The sequence below is a fragment of the Nasonia vitripennis genome (assembly GCF_009193385.2).
Source record: "Nasonia vitripennis strain AsymCx chromosome 1 unlocalized genomic scaffold, Nvit_psr_1.1 chr1_random0006, whole genome shotgun sequence".
NCBI lineage: Eukaryota > Metazoa > Arthropoda > Insecta > Hymenoptera > Pteromalidae > Nasonia > Nasonia vitripennis.
In genome coordinates, this window is record NW_022279593.1 from 1,904,908 (window position 1) to 1,929,609 (window position 24,702).

Here is a 24,702-nt window from a genome sequence, read left to right on the forward strand (position 1 = left end):
CACCCGGCTCCCTGGTGGGGTGGGTCTCTTGCCGGAATTTTCCATCAAAACTGATATGATGATCCCGCGCTACTTCTTTGGAAGAAGATACGGGGTCGTGATACCGACAAGAGAAGAATGGAAGACCCGCAGGGACAGTCTACCAGGAACTGGGGACGTCTGGTTCACAGATGGCTCTAGTGCAGAGACTGGCACTGGTTCGGGGTACTACTGCCAAAGAGATGGAAGGGGAACCTTCTTTTCCCTGGGGCGGTATGCTACGGTCTTCCAAACCGAGATATACGCTATACTGATCTGCGCTCAGAGGAACATTAAACTCGGCGCAAGGGATAGAATTATCACCATTTGCTCAGACAGTCAGACGGCACTTAGAGCACTTATGGCTCATAGGACGACCTCCAGACTGGTCTGGGAATGCAAAGTGGTTGTAAATCAGCTGACCGCTCACAACAACAAGGTCAGGCTGCTCTGGGTCCCAGGGCACGCCGGGATCAGGGGTAACGAAATAGTAGATAGACTTGCAGCTTTGGGAGCTAAACACCCCCCAATCGGGCCGGAGCCCTACACAGGTGTCGTAAGTTGCCTGCTAACGGGCGAAATCCGGGGCTGGGTTGAGAGGGAGCATACTAAGGAATGGCAAGGAACTCAAGGATGCAGACAAGCCAAAGCGGTAATGGGACAGGACACCAATGTCGGCTGGACCAAGTGCATCGCAGGAGGCAGCAGAAATAACTCCCGACTCCTGACACAGATAGTGATCGGGTACATCCGCTTAACGAATCATGGTCTGAAGACGGGGAAGGAGGCTACGGGTATATACAGGTGGTGCGAGGGGGCGGAAGAAACGCCTACCCATGTACTGACTGTTTGCCCAAAATTTGCTCAGCTCAGACATCAGTGCTTGGGGAAGCTTTTCCCCACGTATGAAGAGATTAGGGCACTCGACGCGGGAGCCATATTGACCTTCTGGAGAAGGGCAGGCTTACCTGCGTAGGGGATGCCATGACGATGCCATGAAGGGTGGTACCATGGGTTTACAGCCTAAGTGCCAGGGATCTTGGTGGTCCCCCCTTCAGAGTAATATTAATAATAATAATAATAGGTGATCTTGTAAGCAATATAAAAGGAGCCAATAGAGGTTTTGTTGAAAAGCTATCTATTCTGCAACAACACTTAGCCTTACTCGAGTCGAAGGACATTTGCGTGCTCAGTAATATCAAGACTCTGATCGTAGAGATGATGAAAGTCCTAAAATTTCAACATTAACAAAACCATTAAAGACGATCTTGTTAGGTTACTAGATAAACTGAATCATCTAAAGCAGGACCAAGGAAGCTAGGATTTTTAAAGCTAAGAAGGCAATGATAAAGAAGATCAAAATGGCCCTGACTATGTTCACCTCTTACTTCCTAGACAGCGTCACAGGTCGAACGTTTCATGTTGAAATTTGTCTCTCGATGTAGATTTATATTTGAGATTTATTTAATATATTGAATCAGTAGTTTAGGAGTTTGGATAACGATTTGTTAATAAATTTCTAAAGATGAGTTCCTAAAGATAGCGTTTTGTTGACGAATGATGTGCGAAAGTATCTCGTTCTTAACTATATTGTAGTTTATTGTAATTTCGATTTCTTGTATCTTGATTTTTTAAGCATGTTCATAATTCGTACGTAATCCATAAATAAACTGACATAACTTTTATAAATAGAAATAGTGTAAATATCTACCACATACTACAAAGAAATTCTATAATATTATTGGTTCTGAAATATTGAGATTATATTTCATTAAAAGTTTACAATCAACGACTAGCAATAGCAACCTCGCTCGCTGACGTTGGTTCAATTGTACTTCACTTAAATATTGTTTAATACATATCTACATAATATTAAAATATTATATTTAATCGATTTTGTGAAAATCCCCTAATACTTGTAAATACATAAATTGTCATACTGTAAACTGTAATATACATATTTTCATTATGTTTCTTTCCGGTATATATGTGCGAAAGTTTATAATCCTTCATTCTACCGTAAATAATTTTTCATTTCTTTTTTTTTACATTTTTCAAGCAAAATGTTGATTGGATAAATGTCTGTCGTCTTTTTGCACACAAATTTTTTTACAGATTATATAATATGTATACATGTAAACGAGGAGATCATGACTTATGCTAACAAAATTGGAAACGAAAGAGAAATTATGCAGACGTCAGCAAAATTTTGTGATGATTGCTTTAGCGAAAAGGGACTTATGCGAACAAAAAGCCTCTTTTCTATATATGAAACGGGGTGTAAATTCGATCAAGGAATAACACGCTCAACGACTTGATCGCGTTCACTCGATACGGCGGAGGACTCCTCTACGACCGCAAAACACCTCCGTTGCATGTAGCTATCTCAGCTGTTTTTGTCTTGCTAGGTCTACGCGCCGACCGCTTAGGCGGCGGTATTCGTAGGAAGGAACAGGAATCGGAAGAAAACGAGCGAGGTTTAGAAATGACAAAAAAGCACGTTAAATAATAAGACTAAGTTATATTTCACTAGCGCGTCAAAACCGTGAGTTCACAAATATAAATAATAATAATAATACGCGAGTCGCCAACAATTTTGAGACTCGACGCGACGCTGGAATAATCGCGCTTGCACGCGTATATCGCCGTAAAGGTCGCGCGGGTGATATACACTCTCCTGCACACAATCACAGTCACTGCGCGTCACACAAACCTTCACGATCTAGTCGCCGACGCTCCTGATCCCTAACAGACTGCAGAGTTAGAACGTCGCTGGACCGCTAAGCAGGGAGATCGGGATACCCGAACTCCGCGTCGCACTCACACACAAGATATAATATAGTCCGCTACACACAGCACAATACACGAGATCACGAGCGGAGTCACGTATTTACATTCCGAAGGCCGAGAGCTATCTGAGCGCGCACCTGGAGGATTAGCCCGCGCGCTTGTTATCTCTACCTTTCTCGCTCTTATTCCCGAATTCGGACGTGTTTTTCCTCGCGCGCGCGAGTCTACCCTGTTTCGTCGCGGCGCAGCGGTACTCATACCGCTACGAGTTAGCTGGGGTGCACAACTCGTTACAATACATCTTTTCTTAATTAAATTATTTAAAATAGCAGTAAAACTTCAAAATAAAAGTAATGTTATATTATAATTCCGCAACCCATGCAACCACACACATCACGCTACTGTATGTTATTTATTGTAGAAAAATCAAATAATTTATTAATCACACCAATTTATATTAACTTATATTATTTTTATAAAATTCTAATACAAAAAATTAAATTAAAATTCAAAAAGTACACATTAATAAATGTTCTTATTAAATTCTGTCAATAACAAAACATTTTAGTATTTATAAAAAAATAATATCAACATTACATGTTGTTTTATTAATATAAGAAGAAATTTATATTGCATAAAAATTTTATTCATAATATACGTATTAAATGAAACATTATGTTATTCATTAAGTTAATTGCGAGCGATGCGAGCGTATCCTGCTAGTATTATTAGTGCATTAAATTTTTATCAGGTTCTTCGGTTCTCCGGTTCACTTTCTTAGATGATACACATTTTTTTAAATTACCTCAGCATTTTTTATACTTTGTATTATTGGGACTTAAAAATTATGGGTCTTCAAAGTTTTATAGGATTTTGATATTTTATCATTGGGTCTTACAAATTTTAGGTCGTAAAAATTTAGGCCTTAGAAATAATTCGCCTTGAAAATTTTATAGTTCTTTTATATATATATATATATATATATATATATATATATATATATATATATATATATATATTTTTTTTTTTTCATATTTAAATTTTCGGTCGTATAAAAAAATATATTTTTGACACTATATCAATATTTCTCAATTCTATTAGAATTCAAGAAACCTTTTTGTAATACTTATATCTTTTAAACCTCTTTTACAGTGCGTTTACTTGTGTAACAATATTGAATTATGGGTGACAAATTCAGTTCCGTCTCACCAAACCCATGAGTTGACAAAGTAACAAGTTCGTAGTAAAAGTGTGTGTGTGTGTATATATAACTATATTTCATTTTCGGTGCGAGCGACAAAACGTTGCGAATTTCAGAAAGTCGCGCGAGCGACGTTAACACGAGCATCCCCTTTTTACATCGCGCTTAAATCAAGCAAATTTGAGCAGCGTTCGAATATATTCGTGCGGCGTATACGGATATTTCGAGCGCGATTCACACGAGAGGTTTGTTAATAATAATCGGAGATTTTTGTTGCCAAGCTGAGAACAAATATCTACCGATATTATCACACGACGTAGAATTAAACGATTCGGAGCAGCAAAACTCAAAGCTGACACTAGTATCGCATGCTCTCCGAGTCGAATAATTTTCTATTTGTAGTCGGGAGAATTTTAAAGCACTCTCGTTAGGATAGAGAGTAGCATAATTATTTTTTCGTGACGTCTCGTGTAAAATCAAAGCGTGTATGCGAAAGTGTAAGCTGTTTAATTAGTAACAATCAAACAGCAAAAGGCAGCAAAGCGGTAACACAAACGCGTGTAGCCGGAAGGTATAGTCCACGCACGCTATAGTGGAACGAAGCGCGCAGCGGTACGAGTGTGTAAAAGCAAGTGCGAGCGCTTGCGGCGCTACATAAAGGCAATTCTACGAGAACACGACGGGCGCGAGGTATATAGTCACGTCCACGGGAAGACGCGGTACAGTATACGCCCAGTTTTCAGCCAAGATGACCACAAGAATTTTAAAGAGGACAACACACTCGACTCGTAGCTCGAGATATACGCGCAATTTCGCGAAAAATTTTTTCGTCTTTTTTTTTCGGGAGTTTTCGGGAGTGTGAGTGTGTATATGCCTGTAGCATAAACTGTACGTTGCAAGTAAGAACACAGCGGTGCTACAAGTGCGCGCGCCAGAAGCAATTCGAGCCTATCTGGCGTAATAACATTTTTTTACGGATTTTGCTTCGATTATACGAATTCGATTTTTCGTTTTATTCGATATCGCATAATAATCTACGTCACGGCGACGCGCTTAGGTGTGCAGATAGACAGGTTGTATTGTTGCAGCTTGCGTTGTAGCAGCAAAAATACAATCTAGGGGCTATCTGGAGTGAGTGCGTAGAATAGGGTGCGGCCACGTCGTTGTTGCGCAACCGCATAAACGTCGTTTAGACGCAGAAGATGGTGAAACATGGCGAAGAAAGTAGAGAAGGTCGTCGAGAATTGGTGCTTGGGCATCGACGAAGAAGAGATGGACGATGCCCTCGAGAGTATGCAGTTTAAAGCCAGACGGCAAGCGATTAGATCGCGTTACTAGGCTGAACAGATGGCTCCTCGGAGAGTATACCGAGTCAGATTTTATAGAGAGCCTGGACACCTCGACGGTAATGGCGCGAGTAAAAAAGGAAGAACTGCGTAAGTCATTCATCGACGCAACGGCTGAACAGGTATAGACTAGCTCGATTTATACGGGCGATTATGATGCCGAACAGCTACACCCTCTGAAGCTGTTACAACAAGAGATCGAGGCCAACGAAGTCGTGGTGACGCCGGCGATCGAGATGAACTACGGTCAACCGGTGCAAGGATTAGGCCAATCGACAGGGCCTAATCTACAACTGCTAAATGCGATGACAATAAGAGACGCGTTTGCAGAAATGCCAGTCGCTGAGGAGAGTAAACAGGCACAAGCGCCAGCGTCGACGTCAGAAGACCAAGCCAGATTACCGGCGCAAGAAGCGCAGGGTTAAGACCAGAATAGAATCGTCACGACAGAGGTGCCGACAGGAAATCTGGTTACGACAGTAACCACGACAACGACGACAACGACGAAAACGACAACGCCGACAACTACGGCGGGCGAAGGCAAAGGCGAATACGTGTTCGAAAACGGAAAATTCTGTAGTGTGAAGGTCACCGCACCACGCGCAGTCATAGGTGCAGCAGCAGTGACTGGCGAATTAGACACCAGATCTCAGCAAAGCGCTGCAACAACGGGAAATCGACCGCTGAACAGAGGATACGGTGAAGACGAGCGTTGCAGCGCACAATACGCCCAGAGTTACGAAGTATCAGCGCAAAATTCGGTAGCTCAGAATGACCAACTAAGTTAGTCGATAGCTGTGAATACCACAACGATGAGGGCATTGATGTGCAAGATGGAGGCCATGAGGCCAGAGCTGGTCATGTTAATTTTCAAAACACATACAGCATAAATTATATGAATCACATCAGCTTCCGCAAAGACGCGGGCGCAGTGGCTGGTGGAGCCTCTAACACTTGGATCCCGGGGAATCCTCTCTATTTGCAACCCCCAGCAGTTGCTAGAGAGGGGGGGGGGGAGGAATGCGAATGCGACGAACGCGCATACGCAAGCGCTGAGTGACAGTAGCAATTACGATGGGTCGCGAAGACAGAACAACAGACCCATCGCTCCTGCGGTGAACAAATGGGGGATTAAGTTGACCGGGGACCCATCATTAAGCGTTGAGAACTTCCTGCAGCGCATGGAAGGACGCAGAAGAGGTACTGACGGACAACGCGTACGAGTGGGTACAGAATTGGCTCTCTGAACAAAGAGAATGGTCCAGCTGGGATGGCTTCTGCGAATGTATTAAGAAATGGTACGGGTAGACGCAGGACAAACAGCAGAAGTTAATTAGCAAAGTAATTTTGTGGACGCAGGGTCCTGGCGAACGCGTGCGTATTTACGTAAACAACCTGCAAGACATAATGCGCGGAATGGATCCCCGACGCTAGCCAGCAACTGGATCAGATATACCATAATATGCTGCCCGCTCTCAAACAAGGACTCCAGCGAAATGATTTCACAACCGTGGAGCAGTTACTCGAGGCAGCAGTCGAAGTTGAGGCCGTCTAACCTGCGAAGCCTCATATCGAGCACCTCCGTAGCCCGGAGTAACAGTCGTCCCCGAATGCGCTTTTAAGGACGAGACACCAAAGCTGGCGCTAAAACGCCGGTCGCAGCCGTAGGATTGGCAGAACAGACTGACGCACTGCCCTTATTAATCGACGCCATAGGCAAGCTACTAGATTCGAAGCTTACGGCGATGGCGCAACCGGCGAAGCACGCCAAAGCTGGAGGAGGCAGAAAGAAATCAGCCCCTCAGCGAGGACGCTCCGGACCTAGGAAAGAGAGAGAGGCAAGTCTCCTAGTCCGAAGCCCAAAAGCCAGAAGTCTGGCGAGGGTTTCGGTCAATCATACAAAAGAGAGCAGAGGAATCGGAAGGGTACCTCGCGCAAAACCGTAGGCGATTTTTATCGCATAGTCGTACTGTTGTCCAGCAAATCGCCAGCCAACGATATCGCCAAATGAAGACGAGTCGCGCTAATGAGTACAAGTGGGCACTGGAGGGATCAGAGTAACGGCCCTCTACGATCCAGGCACCGCTATGACAGTGATGGGGTCGTTAGGACTTTAGATCGCTAGCGCATGCGGTGTGCGAATGGTCAGACGTCGCCGATCGTAGGATTCGTGAAATTGCCATTCGACGTCGCGGGTGTACAACGCGCGGTAACGGTGGCGATCATGCCCGAAGCGACCAACGAATGTCTAGTTGGGACTAATTTCGGATGCCTGTTCGGCGCAGTCCACGATCCAAATGAAAACGTCCTGTATCTGAAGAAGGAGCGAAAGATTGTCCAACTTTAGGTGGCTACGATAGCTACAGCAGGGGCGATAGATATCGCTGCGGTTGAACTCGCGTACGTCAGTGACGATGAGCACGCGCAGATTCGCAGAACGCTGGACAGCATCCTGCCTAAATCCAACCGTACGATCGGACGGACGCATTTGATTGAGCACGGGATAGACGTAGGATCGGCCGGGCCGATAAAACAGAATTATTATCCCGTGTCGCCAAAAATAGAGGAGGAGACGTATCAACAAGTACGAGCTTGTTGCGGGAATCATCGAACCCTCTGACAGTGCTTGGTCAAGCCTGGTAGTGATGGTGCGCAAAGCGAATGGGCAATATCGTTTTTGCGTCGACTTCCGGAAAGTTAATGCGCTGTCAAAAGCTGACGCATATCCATTACCTAACATGGATGATATCCTTCGTAAACTGTAGAAAGCAAAATACATATCGACGTTGGACCTTAGCAGCACGTACCATCAAATACCGTTGAAACTGGAGGCGAGACCTCTGACGGCTTTCACAGTTCCTGGGCTAGGCTTATTCCAATTCACGCGAGTAGTACCCAGGCAACATGGAGAAAGTAAACAAAACCGACCTTGACCCCCGAGTCAGTGAGAGGTCGAGGTCAAGTTTAAGATTGTTTACTCCCCATGGTGCCATTTGTATTTTGGAGAGTCCCTCTTCTTACTATCCAAAGTGCCTCTGATTTTTCGAGACACTTTGGAGAGAACCCCTTCCTCTTCTTTGTCGATTCAAGGTGTCTTGGGTTATTTAAGACACTTTAGAGAGCGATGGAGTGACTTACTTGTTAAGGTGCTGACACCCGGACGATCCACGAACGACTGATTTATGGTATGGGTGGTGCTTCCACCACCACCACTACCACCACTCCTTAACAGTATCTTGAAAAAAAGAAAAAATGTAGCGAGACCAGGGGCTTGAACCTTCATTCCTCGGAGTTCGAGACAGGCATTTTAGCACTGAGCCACAACTACACTGTAAAATCAATTCTTAAATGTTGGTTTCGTGTGTGTGAGCGCGCACACGTGTGTGTGTGTGTGAGTTTAATACACTTATGGATAAACTTAAAATCTAGCTCATAACTATAACGAGTGTGAAGGATGACTGGGATAGGTAGTGTTAGATAAAGTACACAGGAAAGTGAGTAGAAATATTTATCTAAAAAAAAATTAACTTTTGAAAAAGTAAAAGGTTAGGCGAGTTTGATATATTCTGCAAGGAAATTACAGATAGAAAAGAACTGAGATCAATCAAACAAAGTCAAGTTTATCATATTTAATCGTAATGAAGCGAGGAACACCTCTCAAGATAATTACTATTTAACTTGCCATGCCCGTTTCATTGTACTTATGGTGTTTGTATGACATTCTAATACATAAAAAGAAAATTTTAGTTATCCACCAATAAACAAACTGGAAAAATTCAGTAGTGTGTTAAACATCATACCGTAATCATTAATTTTTCAGATTTGAATGTTTTCAATAACTTTTGAACTAATAGTGACAAACTAGTTGATATATACCTTTTTGGAATGCCAGAGGCTGCTGAATCAGTTGGAATCACAATCATTATTTTATCTCTAGAACCATCAGTTCTGGTTTTTAGACCCAAAAGGCCGATGAAAGACAAGCTTATGAATTTTGACCTTATCTCATTCCAAAGGCACTTTGCATGCTTTCTTAGGTATAATCAGATGCTTTCGTTCTACTATTAATGATTTATTGATTATTTATGATAAATAAACCCTCAAGAATATTTTTTGTATGAAAGAGGATGACGGATTTTGAGGTTAGGAGGTACGAGAGAAACGCTATCTGCACACAACACTACGCACGATAGCCATGAAATTCATATATTAACTATTAACATACAGATATTTCCCGCAATATTTTGTATGTATACTATAGAAATCTATAGTATACATACAAACTGTTTTTGTTTCGTATAGAATATTTGTAAGATGTACACGAATATATTAGCAATCATTTCTCCTAACGTGTGTACATGTTTACGGCATTGATATCTTTCTTTCAGTGTATTGGCTTGGTATGTACACCGACGTCGCTGAGTATGTACGACGATGCTTCGTTTGTCATCAATGCAAAGTCGAACAGTGCCCGCCAAGTGGCCTGATGGTATTACGAGTGATTACTCGGCCATAACAGATCATAGCAGGAGATGTCATGAGGCCGAAACCAAAGACCGCTCGAGGAAACGAATATATTCTTATATTCGAAGACTTGTTCACCTGCTGGATAGGTGCATTCCGATTAAGCGAGCGAACGCGAAGACAATCCTGCAGCACCTCAGAGATCGGATCTTCTTGCGGGACGGTGCGCCAGAGGTATTCCTGTCGGACAATGGCACAGAGTTCAAAAATAAGGCTATTGATCAATACCTCAGGGAACAAGACGTGAGACACGAGTTGACGCCACATTATTAGCCCTTTCTACTGGAGTCATATTGTCTTTGCCACTCGGCTAGGGTTTGTTCCTTCGCGGATTTCCAAACTTTCTTTTGAGTATTGTCACTACGCCGACTTCCTTCGTATATATTCTTTCGTTCTGTTGCTAGAAGGTCAATAGGCGACATACTTGAGATAACGCACACTGCATCTTCTGATACTGTTCGGTAGACAGAAACGACCCGCAATGCACTTCTCCTATAAACTGTTGACAGCTTTCGTGCAAAGGACTTCACCAACATAGCGTTCGCCCAAATTAGGGCACCGTATAACATAATTGATGTAGTTACACTGGCTATGAGTAACCGTCGACCCTGCGTTGGTCAACCCACATTTGGCATTAGTCGCGATAGTGCAGCACCGACTTTTACTGCCTTATTGCTTACCCTCTCAAAATGCTGCTTAAACGTTAGTCTGGCGTCCATGGTGATTCCCAGGTAATTAATGGCCAAATAAGAGTTTATTTCGTGTCCGTCCACTGTCAGTCTTATTGTCTCTATTTTCTCCCTACTAGATATAAGGATAGCCTCCGTTTTATACCTACTGCCTCGTTAGCGATTATCGTCACTTCTTCCTTTTGCTTTTCTACTATCACTACTGCAATGTCATCTGCAAATCCCACAGCCGTTGCCCCTTTAGGTAGCTCTAGCCTAAGAAATCCATCGTACATGATGTTCCAGAATAATGGGCCAAGCACTGACCCTTGTGGGACTCCTCCGGTTACTTTATAGGTCTTCGTGCCGTTCTCCGTGTCATACAAAAAGGTTCTGTTTTTCAGGTAGTAAGACATAATCCTTCTTATATATGCGGGTACCTCTTTTTTCCGTCGTGGCTCGAGTATCTTGACCCAGCTGGATGAGTTAAACGCATTTTTAACATCCAGTGTAACAATAGCACAGTACTTCATGGCTCCTCCTTCCCATCTCTTCCCTTTTATTGCAGTTCTAGCGATGTCGTCTACTAAGCTTCCGGCGTCAAGAGTGGAGCGTTTTTTCCTGAAACCGTATTGATATTTCGCTAGTTCACTTTATTTTCAATGACTCGGTCCATTCTAACGCCGATTATGCGCTTTAAAATCTTACCCGGGGCCATCATGCAGAGTGGTCTGTGTGAGGCAGCTTATTCAGTTCTTAGAAACGTCCCTTCTTCGAGACATGAATTGTACAGGTCCACAAAGACATCGGGGCGTGCCTGTATAACTTGTTTCGATGCAATATTGGGTATGTCATCCAGGCCTGGAGCCTTGTTGTTTCCAATTCTTTTGCATGCATCTAGTAATTTCTCTGTGGTGATTGTCCCCTAATGAAAAAGCTTCAGTGAAAATCAGATGATTACCAGGTGATTTTCAAGGGAAAAGCCTGCCAATTTCGTTTTTGATTAGCAGATGATTTTTAAATGAAACTCATGTAACCTTTTATTACTATAAAATATTATATTTCGGATTTATATTTGCTATAATTGAATAAATTTTAGAAACATAATTATTATTATTATTTTTTTATTATAATGGTTATAATGCTAGATTGTTCGCGTTTGCTATTTCGAAATAGCTATTCAAAAAGACTGTTGATATTTAGTGATAAATTTTATCGTTTGCAAAGATTAATAGAATCTTTTTGAATATTATTTATATATTATATATGCTACACGAATTTGTAGCTGAAACTGAGAAGTTCTTTGGAGAGAAAACAATGAGTTATAACGTACATCAACTTTTGCATACAGCCAAAAGTGTCTTAAATTGTGGATCACTATAGTTTCATTTTACTTTCTCTTTCGAGTCAGGAAATTACAATTTGTTAAAAGCTATTAGGTGCCCAAAGGGTATTACTTCTTAGATAATTAGGTATATTAACATTAATGATGCTGCAACAGCTCTACAAGAACGTTCATATCAACATGTAAGTGTATTAGTCAAGATATACTGCGCAGACATTCTTAGTTCAAATGTACAATATTATTTTAAACTTTCTGATATGAGTTATTTTGGTAGAGGCGGCAGTGTAAACGATTCCTTATTGGCAAGTCTAAATGTATCAATAAATGGCAATTTATATTTAAAAATTGTAAAAGATGGATGTTTATACGAGTCATTTCGTAAATCAAAAATAAGGTCAAATAATTCATTTATTTTACTAAACGATAACAGATTTGCCCGAATAGATAAATTTGTAATAGATATATAAAATCAGAAAAAATAAACAATTTGTAATATTTTCCGAACACGAAAATGTCTAAAGACTTCTCTCTCTTCCAACTGAAGAATCTAGTAAATTAAATAAAATTAAAGACAACAAAAGATTACTGTTATATGTGTCTCAATTCCGACATTTTTCTGCTATCATCTGCAGTTCATAACGTTTTTTTCTGTTGTTTTCATTTTTCTTTTTCGTTAGGGATTTAAGATATCGTTATCATTTAATATAAAATTAAATATTATATTATGTATAACATTTTAGTACAGAATATCAATGTAATGAGTATTATAATCTCACAATTTACATTATATTATAAATGTAAAAAACAATTTAATTAATTTTATTTTATTGTTAGATTTTGTTAATATAATTAATACCGTCATCAAATGATTACAAAGAGTTCAAAAACATTTTATTATTCAAAATTTATTGCTATTTTATTCTATAATTTTAAAGCTGGTCCTGTGTACTAGCAGCTATAACTACTTTTATAGAATGTTGGCTGTATTGAATATATTCATTTATACTCGACGATAATCAATTCTTATGCATTTGATTGGTTATAATTTATCAATCTAGCAAGCTGAAATGTTCCACAAGAATTAACTACCATCGAGTGTACATCGAATATTCAACAGTATATTTAATAATGACACGTCAAATAATTAAATATTACAATTAATTAGTAAATCGCGAGCGAAGCGAACGTTTTTTGCTAGTCCTATATTATAAAATTATATTACATTGATATCTCCTATATTATATTGCGGAGGTGATAGGTGCGTGTGCACAGAGAGGGAGAGAGGGAGAGAGAGAGAGAGAGAGAGAGAGAGAGAGATATATATATATATATATATACATGTGAAGCGTGAGGATAAGAGCGAGCGACGGATTAAACCATAAACCGAGCGCTCCGAGACAGAGGTTATGAGCGAGAACCGAGCGACCCTTTTTTATAGGTTTATGAGCGCGAAAGACGGTTGAGCGAGAGAGTCTGAGAGTATGGTTGACACGTGTGCAAGATGCGGGGGCCAGCTGAGGCCTGAGAGCGAGTGACGTACGAGAGAGGGTGAATGAGGGTGAGTGGAAGGGGCAGGTATAGCCGTGGTGCTGACCAGCAGCCCCGAGAGCGACAGATTTAAGCGAGACTGACTAGAGAAGACCATAGCGACGATGTATCTGATAGTTTTAAAATATATTTGACAGTTATTAAATATACCCAAAGCTCATTTATGCAATCACCCCGTAATATTCCTACAATATTGATAAATAAATGAGCTAAAAATTATAATAGAAAATTTTATACAACGGCTGCAGAATTTTAATAAATGGATGCACTGAAAGACTTAAAAGGAAATTTTGTGAAACAACTGCATCATTTTAATAAATAGATGCGCTGAAAATTAATAAAATAAAATACAACAATATATACAGGGTGTTTCATTTTAATCCGACCACGACAAAAAACCATGGAAAAACTAATTTTAATGAAAAATGACCTCGATTTTCAAGGTCATTTGAAGGTCATTGTATTTTTTTAACGGGAACCCCTATTTTTGACCTCGGAATACGGAGCAGCGGAAAAAATTACGTCGGAAATGACATTTCAAGTTTGCCTTAGTGACCTTGAGAAGGTCAATTCAAGGTCAAATATGAAGTATCAGCCTAAGATTGTTTTCCTTTCAATTTTTTCGTAGAATTATCATTTTGTTATTGTAATAAACATTAAGAGAATAATTGACTTAAAATGTGATTATGCTTTGCCGACTTTAAAGCCATTTTGTAAAGTCAAAAGTGCAAAAATGCAGTATCAAATGTTATGTGAAGTCCATATTTATATCCTAACTTTAGCGTTACCCAGGAACAACGACATGGACGTAATAGGATTGTGTTCCCTTTGGGGTGCTTGACTATAGTGAGTCCCCTTGCCTCTCACTTTTCGGGGTGCTTGATTAGAGTGAGTCCCCTTGCCTCTCACTTTTCGGGGTGCTTAATTAGAGTGAGTCCCCTTGCCTCTCACTTTTGCTCAAAATTCAACGCAGGTGCTCAAAGACACCACCATTTTGTTGGATACACAATTCAATTCGCTGCTGAAAATGTTCTTCTGTTCTGAGTAATACAGCTCTTGGGATGTTTTCACAAGCGGTTTGAATTCTGTGGATCATATCTTCCCTTGTTGTAGTGTCATGTTCATAAACAACATCTTTCAAATACCCCCACAAATAGAAATCGGGTGATGTCATATCTGGAGATCTCGGTGGCCATCGAACACCCAAATCTCCACGTCCAGTGCGTCCAATCCACCTGTCACGGTAATTTTGTTTAAGATATTGTCTAACTATTCGAGCATAGTGCGCAGGAGCTCTATCTAATTGAATCCACATTCTTGCTCTTGTGTATAAATCTACTTCTTCAAGAAGTACTGGAAGACGTTCTCTCAGGAACTGTAAAAAATTATGGCCATTTACATTATCATCGAAAAAGTATGGGCCTACAAGGTATCCGTTAACAATTTCACACCAAACATCAAGACTCCAACGATTTTGGTTATCTATCTGCCTATACCAATGCGGATTAACATTCGACCAATAATGACAGTTGTGTCGGTTAAGCTCTCCATTGCTTTTCAGGCAAGGGGACTCACTCTAATCAAGCACCCCAAAGGGAACACAATCCTATTACGTCCACGTCGTTGTTCCTGGGTAACGCTAAAGTTAGGATATAAATATGGACTTCACATAACATTTGATATTGCATTTTTGCAATTTTGACCTTACAAAATGGCTTTAAAGTCAGCAAAGCATAATCACATTTTAAGTCAATTATTCTCTTAATGTTTATTACAATAACAAAATGATAATTCTACGAAAAAATTGAAAGGAAAACAATCTTAGGCTGATACTTCATATTTGACCTTGAATTGACCTTCTCAAGGTCACTAAGGCAAACTTGAAATGTCATTTCCGACGTAATTTTTTCCGCTGCTCCGTATTCCGAGGTCAAAAATAGGGGTTCCCGTTAAAAAAATACAATGACCTTCAAATGACCTTGAAAATCGAGTTCAAGGTCAAAGGTGTTGGTGTCATTAGATGGCCCCTTTTGCTCCCTTCAACTTTTGTCAAGGTCATCTTTCGACATCAGTAAAATAAAACCAGACAAACAGCTGTTTAGCAGATTCTTTGTTATTTGACCTTGAATTGACCTTTTCAAGGTCACCAAAGCAAACTTAAAATATCCTTTGCGACGTAATTTTTTCCGCTCTATCCGATTCCAAGGTCTAAAATAGAGGTTACTATTTTAAAAAATCACAATTACCCTCAAATGACCTTGAAAATCGAGTTCAAGGTCATAGGTGTTTGTGTCATTCGATGGCCCCCTTTACCCCCTTCAACTTTTGTTAAGGTCATTTTTCGTTAAAATTAGTTTTTCCATGGTTTTTTGTCGTGGTCGGATTAAAATGAAACACCCTGTATAACTTTCGAAAAAAATACCTTACCAGCACGTCTTTGCCGTGAAAGTCGGGTAACAACATAATAAACCTGACTAACGTTGGAAGGATAGAAAACATAATTTTCGATTATTTATTTTCATTTAAGTAGCAAGAATATCCGACAACAAAACCACTTACGAGACACCACCGATGGAAATTTTTTCATACTTAAAAATGGGTAAGTCGAAGTACTTATAATAGATTAATAATCTTCTTAACTTTGGTAGATAAAACACCAGTAAATCTTAGATATTTTATACGTTAATATTGTGTAGAATGTTCTAATATAGTATTTCACTATATATTAGTATGAATATTTTCTTGTTGTTTATCAATGACGTCTGCCCATCGAGAAAATATGTATAAATAGCATAAACAATTGGTTTTAGTGCTCATTCTGCTCCGACTTTTCGAAACGGTAAGATCGGTAATCATAGTATTTTAATCAATAAAATTGTATAGAATATACTTTTATAGTTATTTACTCGAATTATTGCAGTATCAGAAGCAGAATAAACGTTCGGAAGGATGCGCAGGTTGAGCTTGTATATATTCTTTCCTGTTGTTTACCAATGATGTCTACGCATGCGCAACAATATGTACAAATAGCGTGATAAATTGGTTCCTCAGCTCAATCTGCTCTGACCTCTAGAACCAGTAACATCGGTGAATTCTATTATTTTAATTAATAAAATTGTCTTGAATATACTTTAATAGTTAATCACTTGAATTATTGGAGTATCGGAAGCAGACTAAACGTTTGGAAGACTGCGCAGGTTGAACTTACATACATACTTAAAATCTGTATGCGTTAAGATCGGTAAATTATTGTCATAGATATTTTAAAAGTTAAAATTTAGTATCAGAAACAGAAACGTTTAAAAGTCTGCGCAGGTTATCATTTATATTTCTCATTTGGAGTGTGTTTAATAATTTTAGTAACTACAACGCTGCATGGCAAAGTTTTAAAACTGTTCGTGAGAACTTTTTAGGAAATAAAAAGAGTGAGAACTATCAGGAACTACTTGAACAAATGTTGGAGAATTTCAAAAATTTGGATTGCTTGATGAGTTATAAAATGCATTTCTTACATTCCTATCTTGATTACTTCCCTCTTAATCTAGGTGATGTCAGTGAAGAACAGGGAGAACGATTTCATTAAGATATAAGTGTAATGGAGAATCGATACCAAGGAAGATGGAATGTCAACATGATGGCAGATTTTTGCTGGACACTGAAGAGAGACATTAAAACAAATAACAAAAAGAGAAAAAGAAACCCATTGCATAGGTCATTTGAAGTAAAAAGAGTTCGTTACAAGAGAAAAAAGGAGTAAAGAAAGACATCGAGAGTTACTAAGCTAGTGGAAAAAAAGCAAAATAAGAAAAAAATATAAATGAAAGCAACTTTCCTCTGTACACAAGGAAGATATTATGTGATTAAATAAGATTTTTTACAATTTTTCGGTATCTTTTTCCATTTTTGGAAAGTTTTGATATGACATTTTAATCGGTTTAAACTGTTTCTTCTCAGTTTGACCTCCAACTGACCTTGACCCTGACGTGATGGGGCCTAACTGACCTTATATTCGAATTCAGCGACCCGAAAAACATAAAGATAGATAGGTCTGATTTCTCGCGCAGACAACTTTTTTTATTTTGTGTGCCGGTGTTATCAAAGAGGTAACAAACGACTGGCGGTAGTGCGAAGGCGGATAAGGAGTATAGAAAGTTTTCTTCTTTGAATTTTTATTATTTATCCTGAAAATGCAGCTGAATTTATATGTATACTTGTTAGATAATACAAATTATATTAAATATATCCCTGGTAGTAACGTTCGCGAACCATTCGCCAACGGCTGGCCAATTTGATGAAGTTTGGCCAACAGTTCCGACAGCCATTAGCCAATAGACGCGTTTATTTCGTCACGATTTTACACTATCTATTGAGTAACAGTTGTCCAATTTTAAAACTCGTACAAAAAGATAATATCATCAATGCCTGCTCAAATAATTTATTAATATGACTCTATTATTTATAAATAAGCATTAGATCGAACAATATGGTTTTGACATCGTAGAATTAGATTTTAAGTGAGTATAAACTTTCATTAAATTTTAGGGTTATATGAAAAGGTGTACGCAAGAGTCGCTATGAGCGACTATAGTGCACATGCGCGGCAGCAGCTGCAGATCGCATGTTTACTAATACACACAGAGCAGGCTTCTGATAGATGAATTTGGTTGGACATCGGTTGGCCAACGCCGTGGGCCAACCATTGGTGAATAGGTTATCCTGGTTGGCTTATTTTCTACCAGGGATGTATACTATATTATATGCACGAAATAAATACAATTGGAAAGCAAGTAGAGGAGTCGGTGGAGGAGATGGTGGAGGAGGGTGGAGAAAAGTGAAGGAAGATTGAGGAGACCAAAATCACGTAAATATTGAAGCAATTTTACGTTATTAAATGGAGAACGGTGGAGGAGAAATTTTCCATCGAATCATGCTTTCATCTATATATATATATATATATATATATATATATATATATATGTGTGTGTGTGTGTGTGTGTGTGTGTGTGTGTGGTTCTCTGTGAAAACGAAGATGAAAATTTTAATTTTCGCCCAAACTATACATGTATGTTCTATATGTTGAACCTGACTCCCAAGATAAAATTCAGCGCGATTTCTTTATTTGGCTTCAAGTCCTAGCTGGTCAAAGTTGAGGTTTTAAGCAATTTTTGCATTTTTTGCTTATTTTCAATGATTTGTAGCTCATAAGGAATGCATTTTTTACTAAAACTACCCATATACTTTTTTTTATAAAATTTTCTGAATTTTTTAATAAAAATACTTTTGAAGCCCTATATATATGTTAAGGCTAGCTTATTTGCATTTTGAACCTTAAAATATGAAAATCTAAATGTTTGATCCGGACTCCGACAAGCTCAATACAGTAAAAAGATACCTTTTTATAGTAAATGAGTAGCTGTAAAGTTTCAGAATGGGTATGATCATCTACTAGAAGTTATGTAGAAAAAACTCTCTCTCTCCCACTCTCTCTCCCTCGCTCTCTCTCTCTCTCTCTCTCTCTCTCTCTCTCTCTCTCTCTCTCTCTCTCCCTCTCTCTCTCCCTCTATCTCCGCAAGACAAGGCGAAACAGCTCAGTGCTCCCCAGAACGATGCTGAGGAACGTAGGTGTCGGGGTTGAGTCTGTTCAGAGGATGACTGGTGGATGCTGCTTGAAGTAGACGACCGGACGATGCTGCAGGAAGCAGACGGCTGGACGATGCAGAATGAAGAAGACGGCAGGACGATGCAGAATGAAGAAGATGAGTTTGATCCTGAATTCCTAATCACCTTGGTGGATGGGGGATGTATAGAAATGTCAAACTTCAATGGATAAGCCAAATAGGCTAATTAACGGGACCGACGAAAGTATTGTTTAACGATAGTTCCTATGGGCAGACAAAAAAACCACACACATGTGCGTGTGTGTAAAAAACATATATATTTCATAGGTGTCTGCGTGTGTGAGTGTGTATGTGTCGGCGTTTGTGTGTGTGTGTGTGTGTGCATATATCAAGCAAGTAATAGCATAATACTTTAATAATACTCACCTAGTGCTCAAATTGTCCTTATTACTTTGCGTTGAAGATGTATCAAGTGCAATTGTTGAAGATTGTGTTTCAGTATTATTTTGAGGGGGCTTTTTATTTATTGCTTGTTTATTTTCCACCTCCAATAATAATTTTCCATCATTTTCATTATTTTTAATAGAGCTTTCTTTCACATTTTTAGTCGAATTATGCAAAATTTCTTTAGTCTTTTTTTTGTATAAGATATTATAATCAGATTGATTATTTTTTTGCTTGAATACATTTTTTGATATATTGTCATGTTTTAACAATTCCATAGCTAAATCTGTCTCATTTGCTTTGTCAATTTCAATAATGTTTTCTGTCTGAAAATGACAATCTGTTATACACGTTTTCAAAATTTCTGATTCATCAATGGAAATATTGAATTCTTTTGCTTCAATAACATTTGTATTTTGCGTTGTAGGCAAAAGTTTTGGAAAGCATTCATTGTTTTTCAAATCTATAGAACTAGACAAATTCTTGCTTACATCTCTGGAATAATCTAGTGTATTTAAATCTTCTTTATTAGTTGCGTAATTTTTCCCATGAAATGCAAATGTACAAGATAAATTATTAGAAATATCCATTGTGTTTTTTATATTCGAATGATCATAATTATCGTTATTAATAAAATTTAGATCAAGTGATTCGTTAATATTTGATTTTGGTTCATTTGGTTCACATTTTGTACTGTTTTCATTACACACCAAACATAAATGTATTTGTTTATCATTAATAGTTGATGTGTCAGTACAAATATTAAAAAATCTTTTTACAGAACTCAAATTAATTTCACTATAACTATCGGAGTTATCAGTCTTTAAATTTTCATACTTTGAACTATCTTTATTCGCATCATAACTGTCTTTACCTAAAATAACATAAAATATATTAAATTACTAATGTTATAGCTATAACTTGCAATCACAAATTCAGCTATAAGAATGCGAAATGACGCAATTTTCAGGTTATTCTTTACAAAACATGTCATTAACCAGAAACAATTTTTACCAGGATTTATTCACTTATAAAGATATTAAAGTAAATATATAATAATATAGAGTTTACAAGCAAAACGTTTTTGCTTCATGCTTGAGAAAGCTTTTTAATAATAAAACTTTCGATTCAATAAAAACAAGTTAGAAATCCATTTTGAAATATTAGTACTAATTACGTGTTTCCCGTTTACATCAATATAAATATAAACACACTCACACATACATATATACATATACTTGAGGCGAAAGTGTTTTTCCCCAAGAGGCGAAAGTGCTTACTTTTGTCCCTAGGAAAAGAACACTTTTACCTCAGTTATTTGCATTTCCGTGTGTATATGTGTGTGATACACCTTATATATATGTTTGCTTCTGCTCACTAGTTACCTTAATAATAGACCTCAAAGAGTAAAAATTGATGGTAGTGTTGGTGTCAACCTACTAATAAATATCGGGGTACCACAAGGTACGATAATTGGTCCACTGTGGTTTATTCTATACATAAATGACATTCTACAAAAGATACCACAGGAAGCTATTTTATCATACGCTGACGATACTGCTGTAATGCCTACATGAAACAGTTGGTCAGAAGCGTAAGATAACATGGACAAATTTTTGTTGATAATACATAAATGGCGAGCAGTTAATAAGCTAGCATTAAATGTTGGAAAATCTGTTTTTATGACTTTTGATAGCTATGTTGGCAGTGTTCCAAACGAAATAGATGTTAAGATATAAGACAGAAAACCGCTGCCAATACTTTGCAGAAAAAATCATTACAAAAGGTACAGGGGGATGTTTTTGGTGAACTCTCTACTTCTATTTAAAACCGACGCTCTGCTCATCGGTATGTGATTTCTCTAGTTCCATTACAAAAGAAAATTAGCGAGGAGAATATCATAAAAGTCTCTACGATAAGATCTCTGCGAAATGACGTATGGTGACACGCAGATTGCAGTGATACGGGTACCAGCTTAGATAGCAGCTAAGATCACTAAGCTAAAGAAGATCAGAAAAGGATGGGTCAACTGGGTCTAGGTTTTAGCCATATCAGTAGAAAGTGCACAGTAACTAAAGACAGAAGTAAGCTTTGCTTTAAATGTGGAAAAGATGGGCACAAAGCAAAGAAGTGTAAGAATCAACCCAACTGTGTACTCTGCAAAGGAGGCACAGGGAGAAAGAGTGACCACGCAGCTGGTAGCTATGCATGCCCAGTTTACCGAGCTGCAGTAGAAGCCATTGACAGACAAAGAAAATAAAAATAGTGCAGTTGAATATGAATCACTGCGCGACTGCACAGGACCTACTAAGCCAGTATGTCCGCGAGACGGAAATCGACATAGCCATCGTCTGTGAACAATACAGAGATCTCGACAAACCATCGTGGGATATGGACAGTACTGGTGGATGATATGGGCCTGCGGAGACGCCACTTTCCAGGAAAAATAACAAAACGTAATGAAGAATTCATACGCGCTAAGGTCGCAGGCGTATACTTTTACAGCTGCTATGCTTGACCCAACACATCAATAGAACAATTTGGACAACTGTAGAACCAAATAGTACAGGATTCTGTAGGAAGAAAACCGGTACTAATAGCAGGCGATTTTAACGCTTAACGCTTGAGCAGTAGTGTGGGGCAGCCAAAGGACAAACGAAAGAGGACATGCGCTATTGGAAGCATTCGCCCTCCTTGACTTGGTCTTAGTTAACCAGGGATGTTCTTACACATTTTATAGATAGATATAGATAGACATAGATCTCACGTTTGTCAGCAGCTGCCTGATTGGCTTAGTTAGATCGTGGATGGTGAGCGATCATTACACAAACAGTAACCACCAAGCGATAATAATGGCGTCTAAGATAAGTGGCGTCTCCGCAGGCCCATGTCTTCTGCAGCTGTTTGCAATACGAAATAGAACTAGAGGAACTCGAGCGGTACCTTTAGGCTAGGGTGACCCCTGAGTCAATGATGACAGCTATGCTAGCGCCAAAAGATGGCTGGTGCGCAGTAAACAACTACGTAAGGACTATTATCAAGACGATTAGAAATGACGAAGAGAATAGAAGGGAAGGACATAGCGAAACAGCTAAGTAATACTGTTGCTAGACGAAGGCCACTAGGTTATAGATACAAAACACTCCTTGGACTGATGCAGAGGAACGTAGGTGTCGGGGTTGAGTCTGTCCAAAGGATGGCCAGTTGAAGCTTCTCGAAGTAGACGACCGGTCGATGTGGCAGGAAGCAGACAGCTAGACGATGCAGAAGGAAGAAGACGGCAGGACGATGCAGAATGAAGAAGACGAGTTTGATCCTGAACCCCTAATCACCTTGGTGGATGCGGGATGTACGGAAATGTCAAACTTCAAAGGAGAAGTCAAAAAAGGCTAGTTAACGGGCCTCACGGAAGTATTGTTCAAAGATAGTACCTGTGGGGGTCCGGTGTCGGAGGGCCACTTGTGCAGAGCTTGCCCTGCCTACGCCACAACAAAAAAAAAACACATATACACTCACAGCCATCCACGCCTCCAAATACGTTTTTATGCAGTTTTAGCAAAACTGAAAATTTTACTTTTCCAAGGCTTCCTCTAGAAAGAAACAAAAATCAATTTTACTAATGCTCACGGAAGAAAAATATAAATAATAAACTATGAATTACGTACTGATTAGTGATAATAAAGCATCAAGAAAAATGCCATACCGTATTTTAACTTCTCTGACGCTTCCCTTTCAGCTTTCTCTTCCCTTTTCTTTTCTAATGGAGAACTTGACGTAATCATATAAGATAAGATGAAATTGTCACTGTTAAGAGGCTTATTGTCACTTTCATATTTAGTTGTACGACTTTTCAAAGCATTTATGTTATTTTCATTAACTTTGTTACATAAATCCCTCTTGTCAAATGATTGCTGAGTAGTGCTGAATTCAATAACATCGTTTGCAATCTCTTCTTTCGTTGCAAGCAATTTTTTTTTTTCCAAAGTTTTTAGTGGAGTTTTAATTGTACTAGATAATAAATAATCGGCATTATCTATTGTTACATGAACCTTATTCTTCGCTACGTGATTTTTTGGATCAGCACAAATCTCCTGAAATATTTTATAGTCACATGCATGTATTGTATCAGTCGAATTAATTTTTGATTCAATTTGACATTGTTTTAGAGATATTATTGGCAAATCATCTAGTTTTTTATCCATAACATTTTTTTGAATAACTGCATATTCAGGTATTTCTTTCTTTGAATTATTTGGAATATCATTTAACATGCTAAATTTTGGAAGTTCATTATTTTCTACACTTAGACAAGCAATAGGTTTCTTCTCTTTTTTCTCACCATTTGATGAATACCTAGTTGGAAGTTGTGGTGGAGATGAGAATGTTTTCGAAGAGGAGCACATAGCACTAAAACTTGCAGATCTCTCTGCAGTATTTACATTTTTTACCAAATTTGTTGTTGAAAGCTTATTTTCTAGCGTATTTTCTAGCTCATAACTATCCTTTGAACCATGTTGTAGACCTTCATCAGATTTATTCTTTAATACAGTTTTATCTAATGAGGTTTTAACAACAAGTTTATCAGGATCAGAATTATATCTACTCGTTCTTGTTTTAGAGAAATGACTAGTCCAGTTCTTTTGCTTTTGTATCAATTCTTTTGAGTTAAATTTTTTGTCACATTGATCTGCAGTTTTTAATTTGTCAACGAATTCACTGTCTTTTACATTCGCTTTTAAATTTATTTCATGTGTACGATTTCTCACTTCATTATATTTATTAGCCAAAGTTGACTTATTTGTTTCCAATTGACGTTCAGCATTTAATGGAGGTGTACTAATGCTCCAATTTTTTGAGCTATCATGACATTGAAGTATCGAAGAATTCATATGTGGAGAATATGTTGGAGATGTGCATTCTGAGCTAGAATTTGCTGAGCTTGATCTCGAACGTAATCCATGTATTTTTCCTGCACTGACTACTCGTTCTTTTCTGAAAATAGAAAAATATTATAAATAATGCAATATAATTTATTGGTTAAAAGATAGTTAATCCTTAAATTATATTCATGGATTATCAATTATTCACTAAATTTCTATTTACTAGCTTCGCTTGCTCGATTTTAGCGATACACTCATGCGCGTCTCAAAATCACATCTTTAGGTTTGTAAAATTTTAGAGTAGGTGTGAATTCTGTATT

General features: G+C 38.6%; 1 protein-coding gene across 14 annotated transcripts in view; it reads right to left on the minus strand.

Annotated features, from left to right (window-relative positions):
• The window catches only part of LOC100116974 (neurabin-1), a 554,139-nt gene extending 529,641 nt beyond the window's left edge, over nt 1-24,498 (minus strand). For 12 of the 14 annotated variants that reach the window (XR_004345143.1, XM_031932213.2, XM_031932215.2 and 9 more), the window contains exons 1-2: nt 23,206-24,494; nt 19,485-20,376 (exon numbers count right to left, since the gene is read on the minus strand). Coding sequence is in view for 13 of the 14 variants with exons in the window: in XM_031932213.2 (XP_031788073.1) it covers nt 19,485-20,376; nt 23,206-24,391 (2,078 nt within the window). In the remaining variant the exon portion in view is untranslated. Of the gene's footprint in view, nt 1-19,484; nt 20,377-22,933; nt 23,093-23,167 lie in introns of all 14 variants that reach the window. The other 2 variants (XM_031932231.2, XM_031932229.2) reach the window with 2 other exon arrangements.
• Between the last annotated feature and the right edge of the window lie 204 nt (nt 24,499-24,702).